Consider the following 24,547-nt stretch of genomic DNA (forward strand, 5'->3'; position numbering starts at 1 on the left):
GAAAACTATTGAAAAGTTACCAGAATTTTCTGCAGAGAAAGTTATTACGAATTTGTTCACGTTTTAAATTTAAAAATAAAGTACATGGTACAAGTCAATAAATGTGTGATAGTTTTTTTAACGTTCAGATTCTTCAGGATAATAAAACTATTATGGACTGTTTAGCAGGGAGACATCACAAATTATCAGGTCTTAGTAGGGTTATCACCCCGGGCGCACAAGTGCCCTCGGGTGATAACCCTACTAAGACCTGATAATTTGTGATGTCTCCCTGCTAAACAGTCTATAAATGTATAATGTAAAAGATTCAAAAAACCATACATAAAAAATTCTGCACTTTTTCACACTCGTATAAAATATGCTCTAGTGTTTCTTTTTTAGTACACGTCATGATTGATTATTTCAATTTTTGTCAAAAAAGTATTTGTAGTTAATATTCTTGGGTTTATTCTATATTGTTACCACTGTATTTTCCCCATCATTTGTAAATTTAAAAACATTTCAGTTGATTTTTTTTCATTCATGGTCTGTAATTGAAAATTTCTTTTGGCCTGTTGGTGTTTCACAACTGTAATTCAAAATTTTGTATATTTCTTATTTCCAGTATTAGCAAAGGCAAGTGGTAAAATATGAAATGGTGTGAGAAGTTCATCCTCATTGTTCAAATGATTCTAAGCAACATGTTTAAAATGTTCCTTATTAATAACTGCTTGTCATACAATAAAAAATTCTAAAAATGTTATATGCACCCCACCATAAATATTTGTAAATTGATTATACAATAAAAATGTTCCTTCCTCATTTACCAACGAGTTTACTAAAAAAAAAAAAGAAGGTTTATTACATGTATCTACTTGTATATTTTCATTTTATCAAACATATCCAGATTTTTTTCCAGGATTTAAAGACATCCATCTAGAATTGATTGTTATAGGTGTTTATGCAGAGTATGGTCCAATTATTTTGTAAATATCTATGTTTGCTCCTAGAATCTTCTGCCGCTTTGGTGAACCTGTAGTTTGTAACTGTTTTTTAACCCATGAAATCTTTCACTTTCTTGACATAATTAATTTCCAATATACACTGATATAGTATTATATAAAGTACAACATGCTTATAGTGAAGTGCTGAGGATTCATTATACATATACAGTAAAACACACTGATAGTGAAGTGCAGAGAATTCATTATACATATACAGTAAAACACGCTTATAGTGAAGTGCCAAGGATTCATTATACATATACAGTAAAACTCACTTATAGTGAAGTGCTGAGGATTCATTATACATATACAGTAAAACACACTTATAGTGAAGTGCCAAGGATTCATTATACATATACAGTAAAACACACTGATAGTGAAGTGCCAAGGATTCATTATACATATACAGTACAACACACTTATAGTGAAGTGTTGAGGATTCATTATACATATACAGTAAAACACACTTATAGTGAAGTGTTGAGGATTCATTATACATGTACAGTAAAACACACTTATAGTGAAGTGCTGAGGATTCATTATACATATACAGTAAAACACACTTATAATGAAGTGCTGATGATTCATTATACATATACAGTAAAACACACTTATAGTGAAGTGCTGAGGATTCATTATACATATACAGTAAAACACACTTATAATGAAGTGCCGAAGATTCATTATACATATACAGTAAAACACACTTATAGCGAAGTGCAAAAGATTCATTATACATTTACAGTAAAACACACTTATAGTGAAGTGCAGAGAATTCATTATACATATACAGTAAAACTCACTTATAGTGAAGTGCAGAGAATTCATTATACATATACAGTAAAACACACTTATAGTGAAGTGCAGAGGATTCATTATACATATACAGTAAAACACACTTATAGTGAGGTGCTGATGATTCATTATACATATACAGTAAAACTCACTTATAGCGAAGTGCTCATGATTCATTATACATATACAGTAAAACTCACTTGTAGTGAAGTGCTGATGATTCATTATACATATACAGTAAAACACACTTATAGTGAAGTGCTGATGATTCATTATACATATACAGTAAAACTCACTTATAGTGAAGTGCTCATGATTCATTATACATATACAGTAAAACTCACTTGTAGTGAAGTGCAGATAATTCATTATACATATACAGTACAACACACTTATAGTGAAGTGTTGAGGATTCAATATACATATACAGTAAAACATGCTGATAATGAAGTGCTGAGGATTCATTATAAATATACAGTCAAACTTGCTTATAGCAAAGCACTGGTGAAAAACAATTTTGATTTGTAATAAATGTAATTTATTATATCCAGTATGTACTTCATGTTTTAAAACTACAGTGATTAAAAATCACTTAGCAACTGTGTTTTACTGTAAGTGTGTTCACTGTAACTGTGTTTTACTGTAAGTGTGTTCACTGTAACTGTGTTTTACTGTGTGTTCACTGTAACCGTGTTTTACTGAAAGTGTGCTCACTGTAACCATGTTTTACTGTAAGTGTTCACTGTAACTGTGTTTTACTGTAACTGTGTGTTCGCTGTAACCGTGTTTTACTGTAAGTGTGTTCACTGTAACTGTAAGTGTATTCGCTGTAACGTGTTTTACTGTGAGTGTGTTCACTGCAACCGTGTTTTAATTACTGTCATTGTGTTCACTGTAACTGTGTTTTACTGTGTGTTTGCTGTAACCAGATTTTACTGTAAGTGTGTTCACTGTAACTGTGTTTTACTGTAAGTGTGTTCACTGTAACTGTGTTTTACTGTAAGCATGAATTCATTATATAATCGTTTTCTCTGTAACTGTTTTTTGTTAATAAGCATAAATTCATTATAAACATGTTCGCCATAACCGTGTTTTACTGTAAGCATGTATATATTACAAGTGTGTTTGCTGTAATGAATTTTATTGTAGATCTTTGTACCCATTAAAAAATGTCACGAGTTACCAGTCATTATATTCATATAGTGATATAATACAGGTAAATATAAGCAACTGTCATAAGAATTGATTCATGGGTATATAGCTTATTGTACTACATCAGTCTGGACAAATCCTAGTTGGGCTACACAACATTATTAATTTAGTATAATGGTCCAAATGCAATACTAGTCAAAGTCAAGTTTAAGGACTCTGCATCATTCAATTAAAATTAGATCCTTTGATCCACTCACAAAGTTTGCTTTAAAACTATAAAGTGAGTAAATCAATGGATTTAACTTTCAGTTAATTGCACATCCTCATTAATGCCGTGAATATATATATACATGTGCCCTTTTCTTTATGTTCTGCTTGATTGCCCGCATGCACTTCCTACAATGAAACATTTTAAAGTAGGTTGATGTCTAGACACGGCAAGCATTGTCATAGATCCTTGTAGCTGCATGCACTGGAAAACACTTTCAGAGTCAAAGATGTGCGTGTGAAGATTTCAGCACAGTATAATGTGGATTAAGGAAAGTAAATTGAACTTAAATCTGTCTAATACTCAATGCATGCTTATTGGATCTGCACACAAATTATCAAAGAATCGGAAATTAAATTTAGTCAGGTAAATAACCACATGCATGTCATAGAATGTGTTCAAGAGTCAAAATTACTTGGTGTAATTATTGATGAAACTTTGTCCTGGAAAAGTCATAGAAACACTTTTAAACAAGGGAGATTTCCAAGAGAATTGGCATTTTAATAAGAAAATGATATTTTATGTCAAACGATGCGCTGTTGAAGATCTTTAATATAATCTACGATTTTTCCACATTTTACATGCACTATATGGAGCAATCCAAGAAATGCTAAAAATGTAAATAAGCTTTTTATATTGCAAAAATGAGCTGCAAGGGTAATTCTGATCACCAGGAAGAAACAGCACCTAGTGTCATGTTTACACAACTGGTTGCCTCTATCAGATTATTTTGTCAATAGAAATTTTACATGGATTAATGCCAAATTATTTAAATGTTTTTAAAATTTGTATCAAAAGTTAGTCAGAGGCAAACCAGAATTTCCAATTCAAATATACTGCATGTACCCAGGGCGAAAACAAGATCTTTCAGCGTTTCGGGGAGCACAATATAGAATGTCACTCAAGGTAGCTGCAGAACTGTCCAAGCTCTCCAAGAAAATACAGGGACAGACCTGCCCAAATATTTTCTTAGAGAGCTCTACAGTTCTGCAGCTACCTTGAGTGAAGATACATAGTAACAAGAGACTGAACAAGTGTAGTGTGTTTTAAGAGAAATTATCTTAGATCATCACCATACTTTTTACATGCAAGCTTCATTTTGTACCTATTTACATTCATATTTCTTAACATACTTCACTTCTTTTAATCTGTGTTTATTTTACCAATATCTGTATGTATGCTATATGCAGGACCATGTTAAAAACTAGTGGTACCACTTAATATGTAATCCTAGATAAAGGCTTTATTATTATTATGCAGATCTGCAGCTCTCCAAGAAAATAAGACAGATCAGAGATGACAGATCTGTTGCAACATTTTCTCAGAGAGCTACTTTTCTGCAATCAAGAGCCTAGCCTTTAGTTCCTTACAACTTAATGATGAAATCCAGTGGTGCACTCCACACTAGATATATGATGCATTCTCTTCAGACCTGTCTAGACTTGCAGTACAGAACCTTTCAGTTAATTTCTTTCCTGAACATGGAGGCCCTGCACAGCCTAGTCCATTCACAACACTGATAAGGATAGAGAATACAGGTGAACAATTCTTGTGACCTGGATCCCGACTTTAGAAATCGGCCAAATCTGGCTATCTACCTAATTCTGACACCAAGTGCAAGGTCATCCTGTCTATTTACAAACTAAATGTTGGTGCTTTCATGGCTCCACAATTGTTATTTCCAACCTGTTTCAATTTGAAATAAACACACAGCCAGTTTTAGTTTCCAAACTTTAATAAATACTGAGTTAACAGCATGTAATGTTACAAATAAATCACAGAAACAATGCTATGCTGCAATCTATTTCTACATCATGAATTGAAACAGACAATACATTTATACAGGTAATTTCTTTCCTGAGTGAAACACATGAAGTCCTTTATAATATATTGCCATGAACAGTCAGTTTCCAAAGAGTTTTTAAAAAACAACATGGTGTTATCATTGTACTAATTCCAAACAAATATTCATGGCGACTTTAAAATCAAAGAGTGTCAGCAGTCTATGGATTTGTGGGTTTTATCCTGAGCAAAACAAAATGCCTTTTAATTTACAATAGTGTAGTTCCATTAAAACCACATTCGATGTGATAAGAACATAATCCTTCAAGGAAACAATCTGTTACAAGTCACATCAGGAAATAGTTCATACAAATTACACATGAGAACATGTAATCTTTTCTTCCCAACATGTTGCCATTCAAACATGACTAGCTTCAGAATAGTACTAACTCAATTTGGCACAAAGTAAGATCTGAACACACATGACCACAGGAAAGGCATGCTAGGCATGATCCTTCATCCGACTGGCTGGAATGGAATCTTTGTCTTGAAGACAATCACAAACAGTGTTCCATGTTCTGGGTGGTTATGCTTATTGTCAAGCACATCCCTTCATCCATTGGGTTGGAATGAAATCCTGCTTGCTGGACAATTATCACAGAGTGTTTGGTGTCCTTGATGGTTTTAATTTAATTTGAGAAGAGATACACAACTAGCTCATATGTGGCCATCATAATAGCCGTGTTAGGGATTTGTCGAATCAGCTGAGTCCCGATTCCTCGATACAACCCTGGACGACCCTCTTCTTTGTACACTAAAATTAGGGTCTGGAAGAATGAGCGATATTTTGTACCCTCTTCTCTTAACCTTGTGCGTGCTACCTCTGAAAAATTTGGAAATGCGTATTTGTTTGAATAGATAAAAGAAATATACATCAACAATCACAAAGTGGAAAGAATTTTTTTTTTCAACTCTTACCATGAGGGTAAGCAACACATGTTGCAATGGTTTTAGAGGTTGCTCCAGCCACCATACATCGTAGGAAGTCTGTCCAGGTGGTGCTCTCCCCAGAATACCGCTCCTGTAACTGAGCTTTGATGGCCTCATAGATGACAAAGTGAATTACCGTTTCAGCCATGCCATAGTAGGAGGCTGTAATTCCTTTATAGAATCCACGCAGTCCGTATTGTCGGTTAATCTGTTGGATGCATTCTCGAACCGTCAACCGGTTGTTCCTCCTAATTCACAAAAATTGTATGAAAATTATATAGTGACATCAATCTATTAAGTTCCTTTAATTTCCGACTTTTAAAGCCCTTTTAAATTTTCAACCATAGAAAAACTGCTTACTTCTGATCAAGCTGGATTCGTGTCTTCACGAACCAGATAGGATTGGTGAGTGTGCACGATGTGAAACCTGAAAAATAATCCAATATTTACATCTCAAGCTTAAATCATATTGTCTTCCTGACATTGTCCATTACAACTTAAAAAAACAAAAACAAAAACAGGAGTATATATATTCAAGCATAGTGTATATCAGGTTACATTTATGCAAACAAACAAAACATACATTGTACAATTTATATAAATTTCTGATGTAGATTTGTATGCATACAATAATCGGTATGTATTATGTATGGTGCAGTGTTAATGAATTTTATTCCAAGAATTTCCCTACTTCCATCCTATCCAGTTGACGGTAATTTTACAGATTTCCCCATTCTTTTCGTTTTTGTTTTGTAATGTGCAAAACCAATGCCTGAATGCTTACTCTATCGTCAGGTAGTTTCCTTTCATTACTGAAGTTAAACAATATAACCCTGTAAACTGTCATTCATTAAACTTTAATGATTAAATATTCCTACTGAGTAGAAATATTCCTATAGCGTAGTCTACGCTAATTCGGGATTATACCTTAATTATGTATGTCCGTACTTTGATTTTTCATTCCTACAGAATTAAGTAAAACACGCTTATAACGAACACACTTATAAAAAATTCATGTTTATTGCGAAGTGATATTTACTGCCCTTTGAGAGGAAAATGACAAAGTTGATATTGGATATAACAGAGTTTGCTTATCACAAACTGTTTTTAGCTAGTCCTAAAGCTTCGCTATAGCCGTGTTTTACTAAATCACACATCCAGGCATCAATGTTGCAGCACTTCTCCACAATGGAAAAAGATTCCAAATAGAGCCAAAATCCAAGTAACCATTACTGTACCTTTAAAGTACCCTCTGTTAATAGTGCCCTCTGGCGAGGGAGAAGAAAAGGGACGGTACCCAAGGGACAGTACTCTAGCGTACTGACGAAGTTTTCTCTACTGAAAGCTGCAGCATCCATCTGAAAAAGCTTATGTTTAGGATTTGCTGCCACGAAAACAATTGCATGATTGAAAATTCACACATCATCTAGTTTTATAAAAAGCTTCCCCATCAAATTAGATGATGATACACTCCTTTTATGTCCGGTGGTAAGAGCAGGTTCCAACTCATTTACTATTGTGTAATACTGAAAATCACTGTCATAAAAGTTCCGAGTCATGCTGTCATCCAATCGAATTGTGTAGCATTACTGTTAGTCGGTATCAAATAAAAACCATGGCTAGTGTTTCAGCTGACAATCAGCGAAAGGTGGGTTTATATTGATGCCAAGATACAGAAGAGAGACATGGGTTGAGCAGTGTGTGGGATGTGATACATCTCATGTCCGATGCAAACAAACTGTCTCGTAATTTCAAAGTCTGGTGATGGGTTAGTAAAATCAGAGAGTTTTAAATGTGCTTATAAGATGGGACAATGAGAATAATGTTTGGTAATTTTTTACTTTGGACTACGCAAAAGTAATAACTGATATATGTTATTGTCTTTCAATTAAAGAACCGAGCCTTGCAATCCTGTTTTCGGGAACAATTTACAATCTAGCTGTGTAAAATGCTTATAATGAGTGATCCCATCTTTAAGATTCCACTGAAGTCAAACTGGGTTGATATCTTCAACAAAATCTAGCCCATGAAATTTCCAACTCATTGCTTAATGTCAGTCACACAAAATACATAAAAAATGTTTGTCTTCATTGCAGCTCAATTTTGATGCTACATTTTCTGATTAAATGAAAATGATATAAAACTTCTAGAAATAGAATCATTTCTGAATGCAACCAACACTTGAAATATTTTTCTTTCAGCATAAATGGAGGGCATGCCAAATGTGCTTTTTTGAAAATATAAATGGAGAAGCTGATAATGAATCTAATTCACTGATTGTGCATGAAATAGTTTCTGCTGAAGATTTGGCAAAAGAGCTATCCCTAGGCAATTGTTTAATTGTAATGTAAATGATATATATTTCAAAACAAAAATAAGCCATAATAATATTAAATATAAGTTTTGACAATACATGATCTGAATGACTACAATTGGAAGCAGAAAATTTCTATTCCATTTACGTCTTTAAATAAAGCAATTTTGACATCATTTTCTATAATAAAATGCACCAACATCAGATTTGAGTCATTTGGTTGGTGTATTTGCTTTCTTTTGACACAAACATTTTGATACACAATACAGCATACTATTATTATCAGGTGTTTCATGAGATCAATGTGATTTGGGTGGGACCTTAACATCAGCTCTCCTATAACTAAAACCACTACTCCCGACCAATGAAGGTGAACAAGAAATACCCAAAACTGGAGAGAAAATGGAATTGCAAAAGAACAGCACAAACTTTTCATGTTTAACTTAATTCTATGCATCACAAATTGTTACCTGCAGCTAACGCAGAGAAGAAATGGACCACTGGTGTATCTGGAGTGATCCTGGAGTTGAGAAAAGTCTTCATGTTGGCATAGGAAAAGAAATAAATGGCCCTGAAAGATACAACAACAAAAATAAAAATACAATTGTCAGGTAGGAGTCTATACAAAAATACAAATTTACTCAATTATTGTTACGTTTAACATGATTAAATAGCGTAATACAGAATAACAGTGCTGAGGGCAAACAAGTCTGATTTGTCATAAATGTACTGTGTCATAGCCAATCAGTTTATACCATGTTTTAAAACTACAGGAATGAGAATTACTTTGCTGTGAGCATGAATTCTTTGTATTAAGAGTCAGTGGCAGATCCAGGATTTCTGAAGGGGGGGGGGGGGGGGGGGGGGGGGGGGGGGGGGGGGGGGGGCACACACATGTGAAAGTAAAGTTCATTTTATTTGCCAAAATACTCAGCCATTTTTGGTGCAAATCTGAAGTTTAAACTGTTTTACTAACAATTTATTATATAACTAGCATTTTATTAATGTTTTAAACTTCTGTGCAGGGCCACACCGTAAAAATATCATGTATATGTAGTTAATCTGAACCACTAGACTCTGGACATTTTCTTCTTTAATCTTATTCAGACCGTTTGTTCACACATTAATTACCTCATTCAAGTAAAGGTAAAGAGCTGTGAAACTGGGTCAAGGCAGGAGGACTAATGCATATAATACTATTTCTAATTATTTCTTCTATAAGCATCATTGTTTAATTGGGAGAATATGACTTATGTGAAGAGCACCATAGGCTAAAAATACCATGAAAATTTCCACTATATGATGTGCCAAAGTAATAGGCACCATGCCAAACTGTATATCCTGATATGTTTACCATGTTCCACATGATTGATTTTATTATTAGAATGGTGTACTATTACAAGATTGTATTGTTTACAACCATTAGTATTTCCTTCTCTGTGTCCGAGATATTTTTAGTCAAATTTCTATAGTGAATATGTCTGTAAAACAGACAGAAAACATTCATTCATACAATTACATTTCCAGCTGTTTACTCTGTCAAATAACCCTTTGGAGCTCCAATGTGCTAATTTCCCCACACACTACATCAGTATGTAAATTTCTCACTTTCCCATGCAATTCAGTAACTTGTTGTGATGCTTATTAGTCAGAGCAATTACCACAGAATCCCATGTGTATTTTAATTTCTATTAAGCATCAATTTTGATATGTCAATTTCATATGTTCATTAAAAGGAATCACTATCTAGTTTGTTGGGTATGTAATGTGATTAAAACAATGAAAAGTGATAATTTAAGTAAACGATTTAACAGACAATAGTCCTGAAATTTTTTTCCTGAAACATATCTTAACATGCTACAAAGACGGAATAGGTTGGGAACTTGTATTTCATGTTTCTGTAAGACGCCTTTCAGTAACAGATCTAAGGTAGATATCTTTAAAGAAGTAGAGGCAACCATCAAATGAAAACTTCACTTCAGATTAATATTGCATACAACTTGTCCAAAAATAAATGTCAAGCATGCCACTAAATCATGGCTCTAATATTTACAGGATGATTTAATATTGATCGATGTTGCTGAACACACAACAAGCATCTGCATATCATTTATAACTTGTTTTATGTACATTTCACAAGCAATACCTAGAGGGGGCTACACCCACGAGATTTGGTCCTAGTCCCTTGAACAGTCCCTGAACACCCTCTGTTTCCAGGATATGTCTGAAAAAAGTAAATATTACAGCTGAGTAAAACCCATCACTTCTCTTGTTATTCATGTGAAAAGTAAATATTACAGCTGAGTAAAACCCAGCACTTCTCTGTTATTCATGTGAAAAGTAAATATTACAGCTGAGTAAAACCCATCACTTCTCTGTTATTCATGTGAAAAGTAAATATTACAGCTGAGTAAAACCCATCACTTCTCTGTTATTCATGTGAAAAGTAAATATTACAGCTGAGTAAAACCCAGCACTTCTCTGTTATTTATGTGAAAAGTAAATATTACAGCTGAGTAAAACCCATCACTTCTCTTGTTATTCATGTGAAAAGTAAATATTACAGCTGAGTAAAACCCAGCACTTCTCTGTTATTTATGTGACATGCTTTTCAAATTCAATACTCAAATAATGCTGTACAATTGAATTTACAACAATGACATGCATAACTTACGCCAAACAGTATCGCAGGCTTCCTGTTTGTGACCTCAGTACGGGGAAAACTGCCCCCTGACTGGTGTGAATGCCAGCAGTGTGGGCCAGCACTGTGTTGTGAGACAGGCGAAATGCTGGATGGGCTGTTAAGGACATTCCCAAGGAGGACTGAAGGCGTGTCTTCACCACCTCCAGGGGACAGGTTGCCACTGCTCCTGCGGTACCTCCAGCACTGTAAAAAATAAATAATTTCTAACATCAAAGTCCAGGTGACAGATGACTGCAACAACTCGAATGATAAATTCCAGGCAAATATTGTACAGTTGCCAGTCTAGTTTAAGTTAGTTGTATATTCTAACATAACAACCTACTGTGTATATATCAACAACGACCGTCATAGTCTTTTCAATTTATCACATGAAATATTGGTTTTATATTAACGGCTGCACACCACCTGTGTATTTACAAAATACATGTACCTTAAATGACAATCTTTAATCCTCTGAACCCATTTTATAAAAATTACGAATACATTTCATTTAAAATCAAATTGCATTAAAAGTACTACGAACCTACTTGTGTACAATTTAAATATCTTCATTCACAACACTATTTTGTTCAACATTATCCTTGTGTATTAAGTATTGTGTGATCATGCTTAAGGATCGTGGCCCAGTGACATACTTAACATTGCCAAAATTGTTCTACCAATAGCAATTCTTTTTTGATTTGTAACATTCATACATAATTGAGATGAAGACAACATTTTTTTTTTTTTTGCAGGAAAGGGGGCAGGGGGTGTCGAGTCGGGAGTCATATAAACATTGAAGATATGGGACAAATGGAGGCTAATACACAATGCATTATGCATGTAATGTCATTTTCACTAAAAACTATACATGTTGAATATCAAATAATTAATCATTCTACGAAAAAAAGTTGTTAAGAAAATGTTAAAGATCTATCGGCCTATTAATTTTATTTCTTCTGCCTCGAAAGACCAAGGACCCCATACTGTCGGTTTGGTAACACGAAGTTTGCCTGGGGGCAATATTTTTCTGTGTTTACAATGTGACATAACAGTTGCGCTTCAACAGACATAAAATAAAACCATTTCCTCACCTAAAGGTTAAGTTGTGCAGTAGGTTGTCTTTCATAATTATAAATCTTACGCAACCATTTGACTAATGGTTATAAAAATCTAATATGATGTAATAGGTTACTTTAATATCGTTTCTGAATACACCCAAATATTACATCGTCGTAATATTAACTATTGATAAGATAGTTAAACCAATTTAATAGATATAAATAAACTACGATGCAATGTAGGTCCGCCGCGCCGCCGACTGACCCAGTGCACTTGAATAAGTGATTATGAGGTCATAGCACGACCTTATTACGTATACGTGCGTTAACGCACACTTGCCGTTCAAAAATTAACTCAGGAACCTTAGTTAGTAAACGTAAACATGTCTAGTTCATGATTTGCATAGTATGATTAAATTTTATTGCAAGTCTAATTATTCGCAAGCACTGCAAGTATTGTTTACAAATTTCATGGCGTGCAAAGATAACAGAGCACACCGGTTTTTACATGAACTTCGCAAAGAAATAGAAAATAGCTTTTTTAACTTACCCTCCAGCAACTAAATGCACAAAAATTCCTCTATCTAACGTCATATCCATGAGTTGTCCTAAACACGACTTTCTTCTTCGATAACAAACACGAAACAACTCAACAAGTCGAAATTTTACGTGCACGAGATGGAAACATGATCGACCTACATTACAGCCAATGAAAATCATCTTTGTATTCGTTTCCATTGGTTGGATTTAAATAGCCGAGCACATGGCTCTTTGACCTTGGGAATTTTTCCCCATGCGTTGGGTTATATTTACAAATATTATCTTGTTGGCGGATTTAACATTCTGTGGTAGAAATTTGTGTAAACTACGGTTTATGCATACAGTATGAACATAGTATTATCATGATAGATGAAATATTGGGAAACAAGTACATGTATAAATATAGCATTATTTAGAATAGAATAGAATATTTATAGATTGAATTGAATTTGGGTCCCCAGAGGAGCATAAGGATGCACATTGACAAAGTCCAAAATCACAGAAGCACATGACAAAGGAAAACAAAGACAATTGCTCTGTATGATGAATTCAGAGAGTTAGCCATCAAATCTAGCAATGCATAAAAAAAACCAACCCCACAGTAATCAATATCGTTTATATGCCTTTGAACATTGCAAATTTATAGGCCCTAATAGAAACAGACATAATTTAGCACTATATCGGTCTTAATTTGATATTAATCATGTTTCGTCTTCACTGTAAATGTCATCAATATTGATATCGATACAGATAGATAGATCTAATATCTTATCATGAATTTCCCGCTGTAGCGGTGATTGCTCCATTGTATTGTGTTATAATACTTTATTCATAGACTTAGACTTTGCCTTGATGTTGTAAGCTCTTGTGGGGTTATTATTATTATTAATTTTTTTTGTTTTGGCAAATACTTTTTTTTCCCCAGCAGACGTGGGGGTTTTCCATGCTTATGAGTCAAGGCGAAAGGTAAACAAGTTCTACGTCACGTGCCACTTATTTATAATAAACTCGTGCAACGTCCAGTCACCGATATATCGGTCGGACATCCACCGGTCATGCTAACTAGACCGGAAAGTTCGAGCTAAGACAGTAAACAGCATTGACCACGTGGTACCAATGGTGAATATTCAGAAGTTTTCGCATATATCAGCTTTGAAAGAGGCGGTATCAAGGCATCCACGTAGACATTTACTCTCATGTATTAAAAAAGGTGTAAATTGTCCCTGATGGGGTACGTATGCAAGACATTGTAATGTTGACATGCATTAAAGAAATTTTCAACAACAACCGAAAAAAACCAATAAAACAACAACAACAACAAAGGAACAAAAAAATTAAATTATTCAGAGGGGTGGGTGTTAGTGGGGGTGGTCTTTAACCCAAGATGTTTCTATTTAAAATGTATTGTGTGAGCAAAACTTGGTTATAAATACGTGTACAGGGTTTTATCAAGCTTTCCATTTCATATTTAAGCTAGGGAATTTATGAAAATGCAGCCGTGAGCTTCCAAGGGGGGGGGGGGGGGGGGGGGGGGGGGGGGGGGGGGGGGGCAAGTGGGCGACATCCTCAGATTATGAGTGTTGTTGTGTTGTGCATTTTCATTTATTGTTGTCATGGTCCAATTTCAGACCGATGTACATGTGGACATCCATAAATATACACATCGTATCATGTCTTTAATAGTGAATGTTGTTGTTAACACTATACATGCCCCCGGGGGACCTTGGTTTGGGAATGTATTTATAATGAATCTTATGAATTGCTAAAATTGTACATGTCCCTGAAGGCCCTTAATTTGAATAAACATGTTCTACTCATCAATTTAAGTTATTATGAAGTCTCGATCGTTTTTATTTTCAAAATAATATCAAATATTTCACTGAATTATACACATATCTCTAGCACTCTCGACGGAATGGTTGAATAAGTATTTGAAATGGTAACTTTTGATGAAAAAAATGAAGACAACTAACACCGATCAATTTCATATAATTTCCATAAAGAATAGAAAAGTAAGAGTAGGACACCATCCTGGACATCAGAGGTGGGATCAGGTGTTTAGGGGGTGTAATCATCCCCTGTCGACTGGTCACACCCGCCGTGAGCCCTTATTTTCCTCTGGCCCTAAGTCTGAATTTTGCATCCAACTAACTTTTGTGAAATAATTTTCATAAACAAATTTTCAGTATACGTGTTTTATAAACCAGCATTTAAAACAAATCTGTGCTAGTTTTAGAATAAGTAATCAAAATTTTGACTTAATTTTATTCTTATTTGGTCTTGGGACCAGGTAAACGGAGTAATCATTAGTCCAGATCAGTATGCAAAGATATAATAATTTCATTGCATAAGGTAATTGCCTCAAAGGTCACATAAATATAAAATAAAATTCGTCTTTTATATAATTAAGATAACAGAATTTTCATAATCCTTTAACCGATAAATGTGATGGCTAGCAAAACAGTAATTTGTTGTTTTTATTCTGCTTCTCACAATGAGCATAGAGAACAGTAATAAATTTCATAAAATCCTATATAAATGATACGTGCCTCCCATGTACATTGACAAACACAATGAGCGGCCCTTCTTATCATCAAACTGTATAAACCAAACTGTGACACGTTCAGAAAAACGATTTTTTTTAAATCGAGTTTTATGTTATGCCTCCTACCCACCAATGTATGTTTTATGTAAAATATGACACGGCACTGTATAGTTGTCTCACTCTCGTCTCTGTGTGTAATATGTAGCGTATTCGTCTCATTCTTGTCTCTGTGTGTAATATATAGCGTATTCGTCTCATCCTTGTCTCTATATGTAATATATAGCATATTCGTCTCATTCTTGTCTCTGTGTGTAATATGTAGCGTATTCGTCTCACTCTCGTCTCTGTGTGTAATATGTAGCGTATTCGTCTCATTCTTGTCTATATGTAATATATAGCATATTCGTCTCATTCTTGTCTCTGTGTGTAATATGTAGCGTATTCGTCTCACTCTCGTCTCTGTGTGTAATATGTAGCGTATTCGTCTCATTCTTGTCTATATGTAATATATAGCATATTCGTCTCATTCTTGTCTCTGTGTGTAATATGTAGCGTATTCGTCTCATTTTTTTCTCTGTGTGTAATATGTAGCGTATTCGTCTCATCCTTGTCTCTATATGTAATATATAGCATATTCATCTCATTCTTGTCTCTGTATGTAATATGTAGCGTATTCGTCTCATTCTTGTCTCTATATGTAATATGTAGCGTATTCGTCTCATTCTTGTCTCTATATGTAATATGTAACGTATTCATCTCATTCTTGTCTCTGTGTGTAATATGTAGCGTATTCGTCTCATTCTTGTCTCTGTGTGTAATATGTAGCGTATTCGTCTCATCCTTGTCTCTATATGTAATATATAGCATATTCATCTCATTCTTGTCTCTGTATGTAATATGTAGCGTATTCGTCTCATTCTTGTCTCTATATGTAATATGTAGCGTATTCGTCTCATTCTTGTCTCTATATGTAATATGTAACGTATTCATCTCATTCTTGTCTCTGTGTGTAATATGTAGCGTATTCATCTCATTCTTGTCTCTGTGTGTAATATGTAGCGTATTCGTCTCATTCTTGTCTCTATGTGTAATATGTAGCGTATTCGTCTCATTCTTGTCTCTATGTGTAATATGTAGCGTATTCGTCTCATTCTTGTCTCTGTGTGTAATATGTAGCGTATTCGTCTCATTCTTGTCTCTATGTGTAATATGTAGCGTATTCGTCTCATTCTTGTCTCTGTGTGTAATATGTAGCGTATTCTTCTCATTCTTGTCTCTATGTGTAATATGTAGCGTATTCAACAACTTCAGACTACTTCAGCGTTCGCTTCTGCAGCGAAATTTAAACCACGTGAATACAGTAAATATTTGATTAGGAGTGTGTGCATTGCAATTGATTAAAGAAAATGGTGGAGAGTGATTGGGGACTCCTCAGGAACATCTACCGATGTGTGACAAACATAGTGAACTTATTGGTATTTTCTGTGAGGACTGTGATGAATTCATTTGTACCGACTGTGATGAATTCATTTGTACCGACTGTGATGAATTCATTTGTACCGACTGTCATGAATTCATTTATACCGACTGTGATGAATTCATTTGTACAGACTGTCATGAATTCATTTGTACTGACTGTGATGAATTCATTTGCACTGACTGTGATGAATTCATTTGTACTGACTGTCATGAATTCATTTGTACTGACTGTGATGAATTCATTTGTACCGACTGTGATGAATTCATTTGTACTGACTGTGATGAATTCATTTTTACCGACTGTCATGAATTCATTTGTACTGACTGTCATGAATTCATTTGTACTGACTGTCATGAATTCATTTGTACCGACTGTGATGAATTCATTTGCACCGACTGTGATGAATTCATTTGCACTGACTGTGATGAACTCATTTGCACCGACTGTGATGAATTCATTTGCACCGACTGCGATGAATTCATTTGCACCGACTGTGATGAATTCATTTGTACCGACTGTGATAAATTCATTTGTACTGACTGTCATGAATTTATTTTTACCGACTGTGATGAATTCATTTGTACTGACTGTGATGAATTCATTTGTACTGACTGTGATAAATTCATTTGTACTGACTGTCATGAATTCATTTGTAATGACTGTCATGAATTCATTTGTACTGACTGTCATGAATTCATTTGTACTGACTGTGATGCATTCATTTGTACTGACTGTCATGAATTCATTTGTACTGACTGTCATGAATTCATTTGCACTGACTGTGATGAATTCATTTGTACCGACTGTGATGAATTCATTTGTACCGACTGTGATGAATTCATTTGTACTGACTGTCATGAATTCATTTGTACTGACTGTCATGAATTCATTTTTACCGACTGTGATGAATTCATTTTTACCGACGGTGATGAATTCATTTGTACCGACTGTCATGAATTCATTTGCACCGACTGTGATGAATTCATTTGCACTGACTGTGATGAACTCATTTGCACCGACTGTGATGAATTCATTTGCACCGACTGCGATGAATTCATTTGCACCGACTGTGATGAATTCATTTGTACCGACTGTGATGAATTCATTTTTACCGACTGTGATGAATTCATTTGTACTGACTGTGAAGAATTCATTTGTACCGACTGTGATAAATTCATTTGTACTGACTGTCATGAATTCATTTGTACCGACTGTGATGAATTCATTTTTACCGACTGTGATGAATTCATTTGTACCGACTGTGATGAATTCATTTGTGCCGACTGTGATGAATTCATTTGTACCGACTGTGATGAATTCATTTTTACCGACTGTGATGAATTCATTTATACCGACTGTGATGAATTCATTTGTAAGGACTGTGATGAATTCATTTGTACTGACTGTATTGAATTCATTTGTACCGACTGTGATGAATTCATTTGCACTGACTGTGCCAAAACGGACCACAAAGATCACAACTGGGTCACAATAGTCAAGGCGGCCAGTCAAAGGAGGAGACAACTCTTCCGGTTTATACAGACAATCAAGGAAGAGAAAGTACCGAGAATGGACAGAAAGATAAAAATTGAAAATCAAAATGCCTGCGACATACAAAACGTACGGAAGCATTTTTAATGAAATCATATCGAGACTTACAGAAATCAAGAAACGTCACAAAAAACACCTCTGCGAGACAATCTCATGGAAAGATGTGAACAGGTGAATTGTTTGAAAACTCAACACGAAAACGGCAAACAAAATTTTGTGAAAACAGTAAAAATGATGGAGGAGAACAATAGTAGTATGTCTGATAATCAAACTGGTGTCTTCTGTGGATGTTGATACAAAGATCTGTGAGTATTCATTTATCTTCGAATGGAGAGAACTCGATGATGATGAATTGGATTCCTTGATGGAACAAATGTTTGGTCTTGGGGACATTTATGCTACTGAAACAAACTCATGCAGTTCTATACAATGATGCGGCCGTAAATAATCTGGAAGCGTTGAGTGAGAACGAATGATATGTTCGATTCTTAAAACCGGAATACATTGAACATATCCACAAAGAAGGTAATAAGAAACAGAAACACAATGTTACTGTGCATGACATCTGTGTGACAGATACCGGTGATGTTCATTTCACTAACAATAAGGACAGAACCATCGGCCGTCTGTCTCCGTCGGGATCTGTCTCTACAGTAGTCAGTACACGTCCACTAAAACCGATAGGAATCAGTCTGTCATTCAACGGTGGTCTTCTGGTCACTTTGAGAGCTACTGAATCAGAAACCTTTGTATTAGAATCTCACAGCAGACTTCTTGTGAGACAGATGACGTTGACCGGGGACGTCATTCGTGAGTACGAGTACCAGGAGGACTATCAGACCAGACTGTTTACTGTACCTGTTAGAGTCAAACAGAATGATATTTGTGTTGTGAATTGGACATCTGATAGACTGAGACTACGGGTAACATAGTGATTCTGTCATCCTTTGGTCTTCTGAGGTCTCTCTATGAAATCTTTATCTCTATCTCTATATCACAGACAAAACCTGAATAAAGACTTTTATCCGTGTGACGTGGTGTGTGGCTCCCGCTGTAACATCCTTGTTACTGACTTCTACAATCACCGGATCTATCTCATCAGTTCAGACCCAGAAATGTTTAGTGACTGAGATTGACGTACACGGTCCAACTGCATTGTCTCTGTATGGGTCTACCTTGTGGGTGAGGGGTGTTAATAGGACAATGAAGCATATTGACGGTTATTATCATACATATCTCAGGGTTTTAAAGTCCTTTTGGATTGGACAGCGTAGATATTTGTTGTGATTTACACTGTAACAATATCCGTTTATAATGTGCGCAGTAAAGTCCTATCCTCAGTAAGGTTCGATAACTCGCTCTAAAGGTGTTTCAAACACCTACATCGAAGGGGTTTTATATTCATCTTATTTCTAAAGATTTTTCAGTCAAGCCAAGGGTTACAGAGAGAAGATTAATAAAAATAGCTGTGTCCGACTTTTTTGAAGAAAGATAACTTATAGTACTCAAATTTAAATAAAACATTTTTCATACAGTATTTTTGGCTCACCTAAGCTGAAAGCTCTAATGGGCTTTTCTGACTACTGTCAGTCCATCTGTCCATAAATTTTTCACATTTTTGTCCTCCCTAGAACCATTGGGCCAATTTCAATCGAACTTGGTACAAATCATCCTTCGACAAAGGGGATTCAAGTCTGTTCCAATGAAGGGCCATGATCCCTTTAATTGAGAGATATTGGAAATTCCATAAGACACGCGAGGAATTTATTATCGCGTAATTTCGCGAGAAACATATTTCTCACTTTTATTTTTATAATACTAAAATACTTGCAAAAACAAAACCCTACCCACGCTTGATCAATAGAGCATTCGTTAATTTATTTTCTCGCGATTTGACGTCCATGAGTCATTTCGCGATTATAAGTACTCGCGTAAAATAAGGAATCTACAGTAAAAATGAAACTGCAAAAATAGTGGTGTCATCAAAAAATCTCGCCTAGAGCCACTCGGTCAAAAAAGTTAAAATTTACATATATATTGTATATACTGTGCAGATTCAAATTTACTAAAATCATGGCCTGTGGGGTGCGGGGGTGAGGTGGATTCGCAATAAGGGATCAAAGTTTTGTAAGCAAAAGTATACGGATTTTAAAAAAATCTTCTCCAGAACCACTGGGACAGAAAAATTGAAATCTTCTAGACATAGTGCAGATTCAAGTATGTTAAAATCATGGCCCCCTTGGGGTAGGGTTGGGACAGAATAGGGATCAAAGTTTTACATGCGAATATTCAGGAAATGTCTTTAAAAACCATCTTATCAAGAAGAAATGGGTGAAAAAAGTGGAAAGTTGCATGAAAGCTTCCAGGCATAGATTAGATTCAAGTTTGTACAGAACAAGCTCTTACATATCGAATCAGCACCATGTGGAGTGATAATGGGATATTGATACACAAATATGGGAAGTTGACGATGGAGAAGCTGAAATCATCCCGTTTATCATAAAGTTGAGTTGTTAGTTTGCCGTTAATATCTATTTTCAATAGAATATTTAAGTATGAAGCAGAAATGGACGAATCTGTAGTGTCTTTTATTTTGAGTTCACAGGGATATACCGAATCAGCATATGAATGAAAATGATTACTGTTAATAGATAAAATATCTATTTTGATATATCTAAATGTTGTATTGAAGGCCACAAAAAGATTTTGTTTCTTCTCACATAGAATTTTTAACAAATTCTGTTTCATAAGAGTATAAAAAAAACCCAGCTCAGCTAACAAAAGAGCTCAATTCGTCCCCATTTGAATTCCAACAGATTGTTTGAAGATCAGGAGTCGTATAAATATATACTTTTAAGGACTTAAGAATTTTTATGCATACGTCTCCTAATCACCAATGACTACGAAGAAATTGTCAATGAAGAACTCCAGCATAGTTTCATTTTCGACTTCAGAGTACTTGTGCGTGGAATCACGCCTTGGACGAGTATCGGTGCGAGGGTTGGTAGTCCACATAGGGAATTACGGCAATCGTATCTGGCTGCATGAATCCTTATTGATATGCTAGATTAGCACAGCAAAGGTTGGTTTTATCTTGTTTAAAGCCCCTTTCGAGAATTTTTCACATCTCTTAACAATAATCATTTTCATTCCCATGTCAATTCGATATATCTCAATAAACTGGAAATAAAAAACACCACATAGTCTTCCACATCTGCTTTGTATTTACATATTTTATTGAACTTAAATGTTAACGGCAAACTAACAACTCAACTTTATGACAAACAGGATGACTTCAGATTCTCCATCGTCAACTTTCCACATTTAGGTAGCAAAATCCCATTATCACCTGCATATAATGTATATGTTCTTCAACTGATCCGAAACGCAAGAGCTTGTTCTGCATATGATCAGTTTTTAAATCGAGGCAGGCTACTGATAAACAAGTTGATGTTTCAGGAGTTTCAACAGTCTCGTTGAAAGTCAACATTTCACAAATTTTATGGTCTTTATAACGATCTACATGTAGTTTGCCAAAACAACTTGTCATTTGGGTCAAATGCTGTCTGACGTGTTTCATACCGATTGTTTGGTCCTCCTTTACAAAGTAATAACTCCGTTTACCTTATGAAGATATAGGGCTCACGGCGTGTGTGACCGGTCGACAGGGGATGCTTACTCCTCCTGGTCACCTGATCCCACCTATGGTGTATCTAGGGTCCGTGTTTGTCAAACTCTTAATTTTGAATTCCTTATCAGAGTTATGAGATGTATCACTGTCCGTTATCTTCATCTTTTCATGCAGATTGACGTAGCTCGTCTAAGTAAGAATGGATCAATTCTATGGCACCATCTGTATTCCACAAGCTGTGTGGAGTCTATCCAGTAAGATACGATGGCCAATAACATCAAATTCAGCAGCCGGTCCAGAATGACGAGTACAACAGATGACCGTTATAAACGCTGCTGTTTGTGTGCTGACCGCATTGTGTCACAGAGACAATTCAAATCAAAATGATTGTCCGATTTTTTAGTCACCACCTTTTCAAGTATTTTAGAGATGAAAGGGAGATTGCTAACAGGTCTGTAGTTTGAAAGATTTTCATTGTTTAGTCCTGTTTTTTAAGCAGCGGTTTTATAACTGTCCCTTGAAGCTGGAAGGAACTGAATTTTCAGAGAGGGGTACGTTAATTATAGATGTTATTACAGGAAGCATCGTTTTATCAGATTGGTGGAGAGCGGATCCAGCTCATATGATTTGTCTGCCGATTTTGAAATTATTGAATGAACTTCGACCACAGTTGTAAGATTTCACAGGAAAATATGTATTCTCCCGTGAATTTCCCATCCATCAAGAAGGTCTGACCTATCGGCTTGGCTTTGTTGAAGACCAACTCCGACTTTAGCCACCTTGTTTATCAACACCAGCTGAAGTACTCGGTAGCAGAGATTGCTGTTGTTTTCCTATAAAGTTATTGGTAAACTTGAAAAATTGCTTAAGATTTCTGCCACTTTCCTCAACTTTGCACGAGTAGTAGTCCCTCTTAGCTTTTAAAGAATAGCCCCTGTTCGTGAACTGTTTTTTGAACAATTGATATTGGATTTCCATGTTGTATGAGTTTGTTGATCTATGTACAAAATGACCATAAACTTTATATGATGTATTTATCATTTGATAGTTTTGATATTGGGAACTTTTATATCAGAATTGTCCTTTCTGTTACGGTCGTGCCTCTGGTGTTACAATGATGTCACTCCTGTCACATGGCAATAATACTAATTTTCTTATGATTATTGGTCACTAATGAACTCGATTTTTGGATATGTATTATTCTTATCTAGTGATCAATCATTCAAAAACTTACTTTGTTAAACACCACTCTGATTCCACGCACAAGTACTCTGAAATTGAAATACAAAAAAATGCTAGAGTTCCTTATTGACAATATCTTCGTGGTCTTTGGTGATCAGGTCTTCCAACAGTCTGTTGGAATTCCCATGGGCACGAATTGTGCTCCTTTGTTAGCTGACCTGTTTTTATATTCATATGAAGCAGAATTTATTCAAAAACTTCTACGTGAGAAGAAAAAATCTCTCGCTGTGACCTTCAATTCGACTTTTAGATATATCGATGACGTTTTGTCTATTAACAATGATAGCTTTCATTCATATGTCGATTTTATATATCCCTGTGAGCTCGAAATAAAGGACACCACAGAGTCGTCCACTTCTGCTTCATACTTAGATATTTTATTGAAAGTAGACATTAACGGCAAACTGACACGAGCTTCTCCATCGTCAACTTCCCATATTTATGTAGCAATATTCCATTATCACCTGTATATGGTGTTTATATATCTCAACTGATTCGATATGCAAGAGCTTGTTCTGGGTATAGTCAGTTTTTAAATCGAGGTAAGCTACTGACAAACAAGTTGATGGTACAGGGATTTCAACAGTCTCAATTAAAGTCAGTATTTCGCAAATTCTATGGTCGTTATAACGATCTAGTTCGTCAATACAACCTCGCATTGGGTCAAATGCTGTCTGACGTGTTTCATACCGATTGTTAAGCCGTTCTTGGCACACTGATTTTGACTGCGGATAACTCCGTTTACCTGATTAGGATATGGGGCTCACGGCGGGTGTGACCGGTCAACAGGGGATGCTTACTCCTCCCAGGCACCTGATCCCACCTCTGGTGTGTCCAGGGGTCCGTGTTTGCCCAACTATCTATTTTGTATTGCTTATAGGAGTTATGAGATTGATCACTGTTCGTTATCTTCACCTTGCATGTATTACAAATTATAATTCTTTAAGATAGTTATGAAATGTGTCAGTGTGTAATTTTCTTGTATGTCCAAAATAAAGAACTATATATCGAGTCAAATTTGCCAAATTCTGAGGCTGAGTTAACTACAGAACAAAAAAAGTCAAAGATATTGTTTGTACACATAAAACCTTTCGTATGCCGCATACTTTCTATATCTTTAGCATAATTATGTCACAAGATGAATGAATATTTTGTTTGATAAAAAAATTATTAAATTTTATTGTGGTTACACCAGGGACACACTATTCAGCTGTTGTATGTAAAATCCTTTATTTCTTCTAAATGGGTCAATTTATTTTTTGTGTTTGGGTTGTACAGTCAAGTTTTTAAATAAAAATGCAAAAATTACAATATTAGAGTTATTATTTATGACTTATACCATATCCGTAAGGAAGACGATTTTTTGAAAATGACCCATATATCATAATTCATATAAATATTTCGTCATAATGATAAAACTCTTCGAGGTATATAAATGAATATCTAAACAAAATTCCTCTATAAAAATGTACAACATATGAAATGAAATGAACAATGTTTTTTCAGCGATTGTAATTTCGTTTCAATTAT

General features: G+C 35.1%; 2 protein-coding genes across 2 annotated transcripts; both read right to left on the reverse strand.

Annotated features, from left to right (window-relative positions):
- Positions 1-4,915: 4,915 nt before the first annotated feature.
- LOC125669469 (solute carrier family 25 member 36-like) lies at positions 4,916-12,739 on the reverse strand. The gene is made up of 7 exons (XM_048903991.2): positions 12,579-12,739; positions 10,959-11,171; positions 10,431-10,508; positions 8,755-8,855; positions 6,331-6,397; positions 5,959-6,218; positions 4,916-5,863 (listed from the first exon to the last, which is right to left on the reverse strand). The coding sequence occupies exons 1-7, from the start codon at positions 12,626-12,628 to the stop codon at positions 5,670-5,672; spliced, it is 963 nt and encodes a 320-aa protein (XP_048759948.2). The 5' UTR covers positions 12,629-12,739; the 3' UTR covers positions 4,916-5,669.
- A 3,815-nt stretch (positions 12,740-16,554) lies between these two features.
- LOC130048490 (ice nucleation protein-like) lies at positions 16,555-18,225 on the reverse strand. The gene has a single exon (XM_056145336.1). The coding sequence runs from the start codon at positions 18,223-18,225 to the stop codon at positions 16,555-16,557; it is 1,671 nt and encodes a 556-aa protein (XP_056001311.1).
- Between the last annotated feature and the right edge of the window lie 6,322 nt (positions 18,226-24,547).

This window comes from Ostrea edulis, chromosome 1, assembly GCF_947568905.1.
Source record: "Ostrea edulis chromosome 1, xbOstEdul1.1, whole genome shotgun sequence".
NCBI lineage: Eukaryota > Metazoa > Mollusca > Bivalvia > Ostreida > Ostreidae > Ostrea > Ostrea edulis.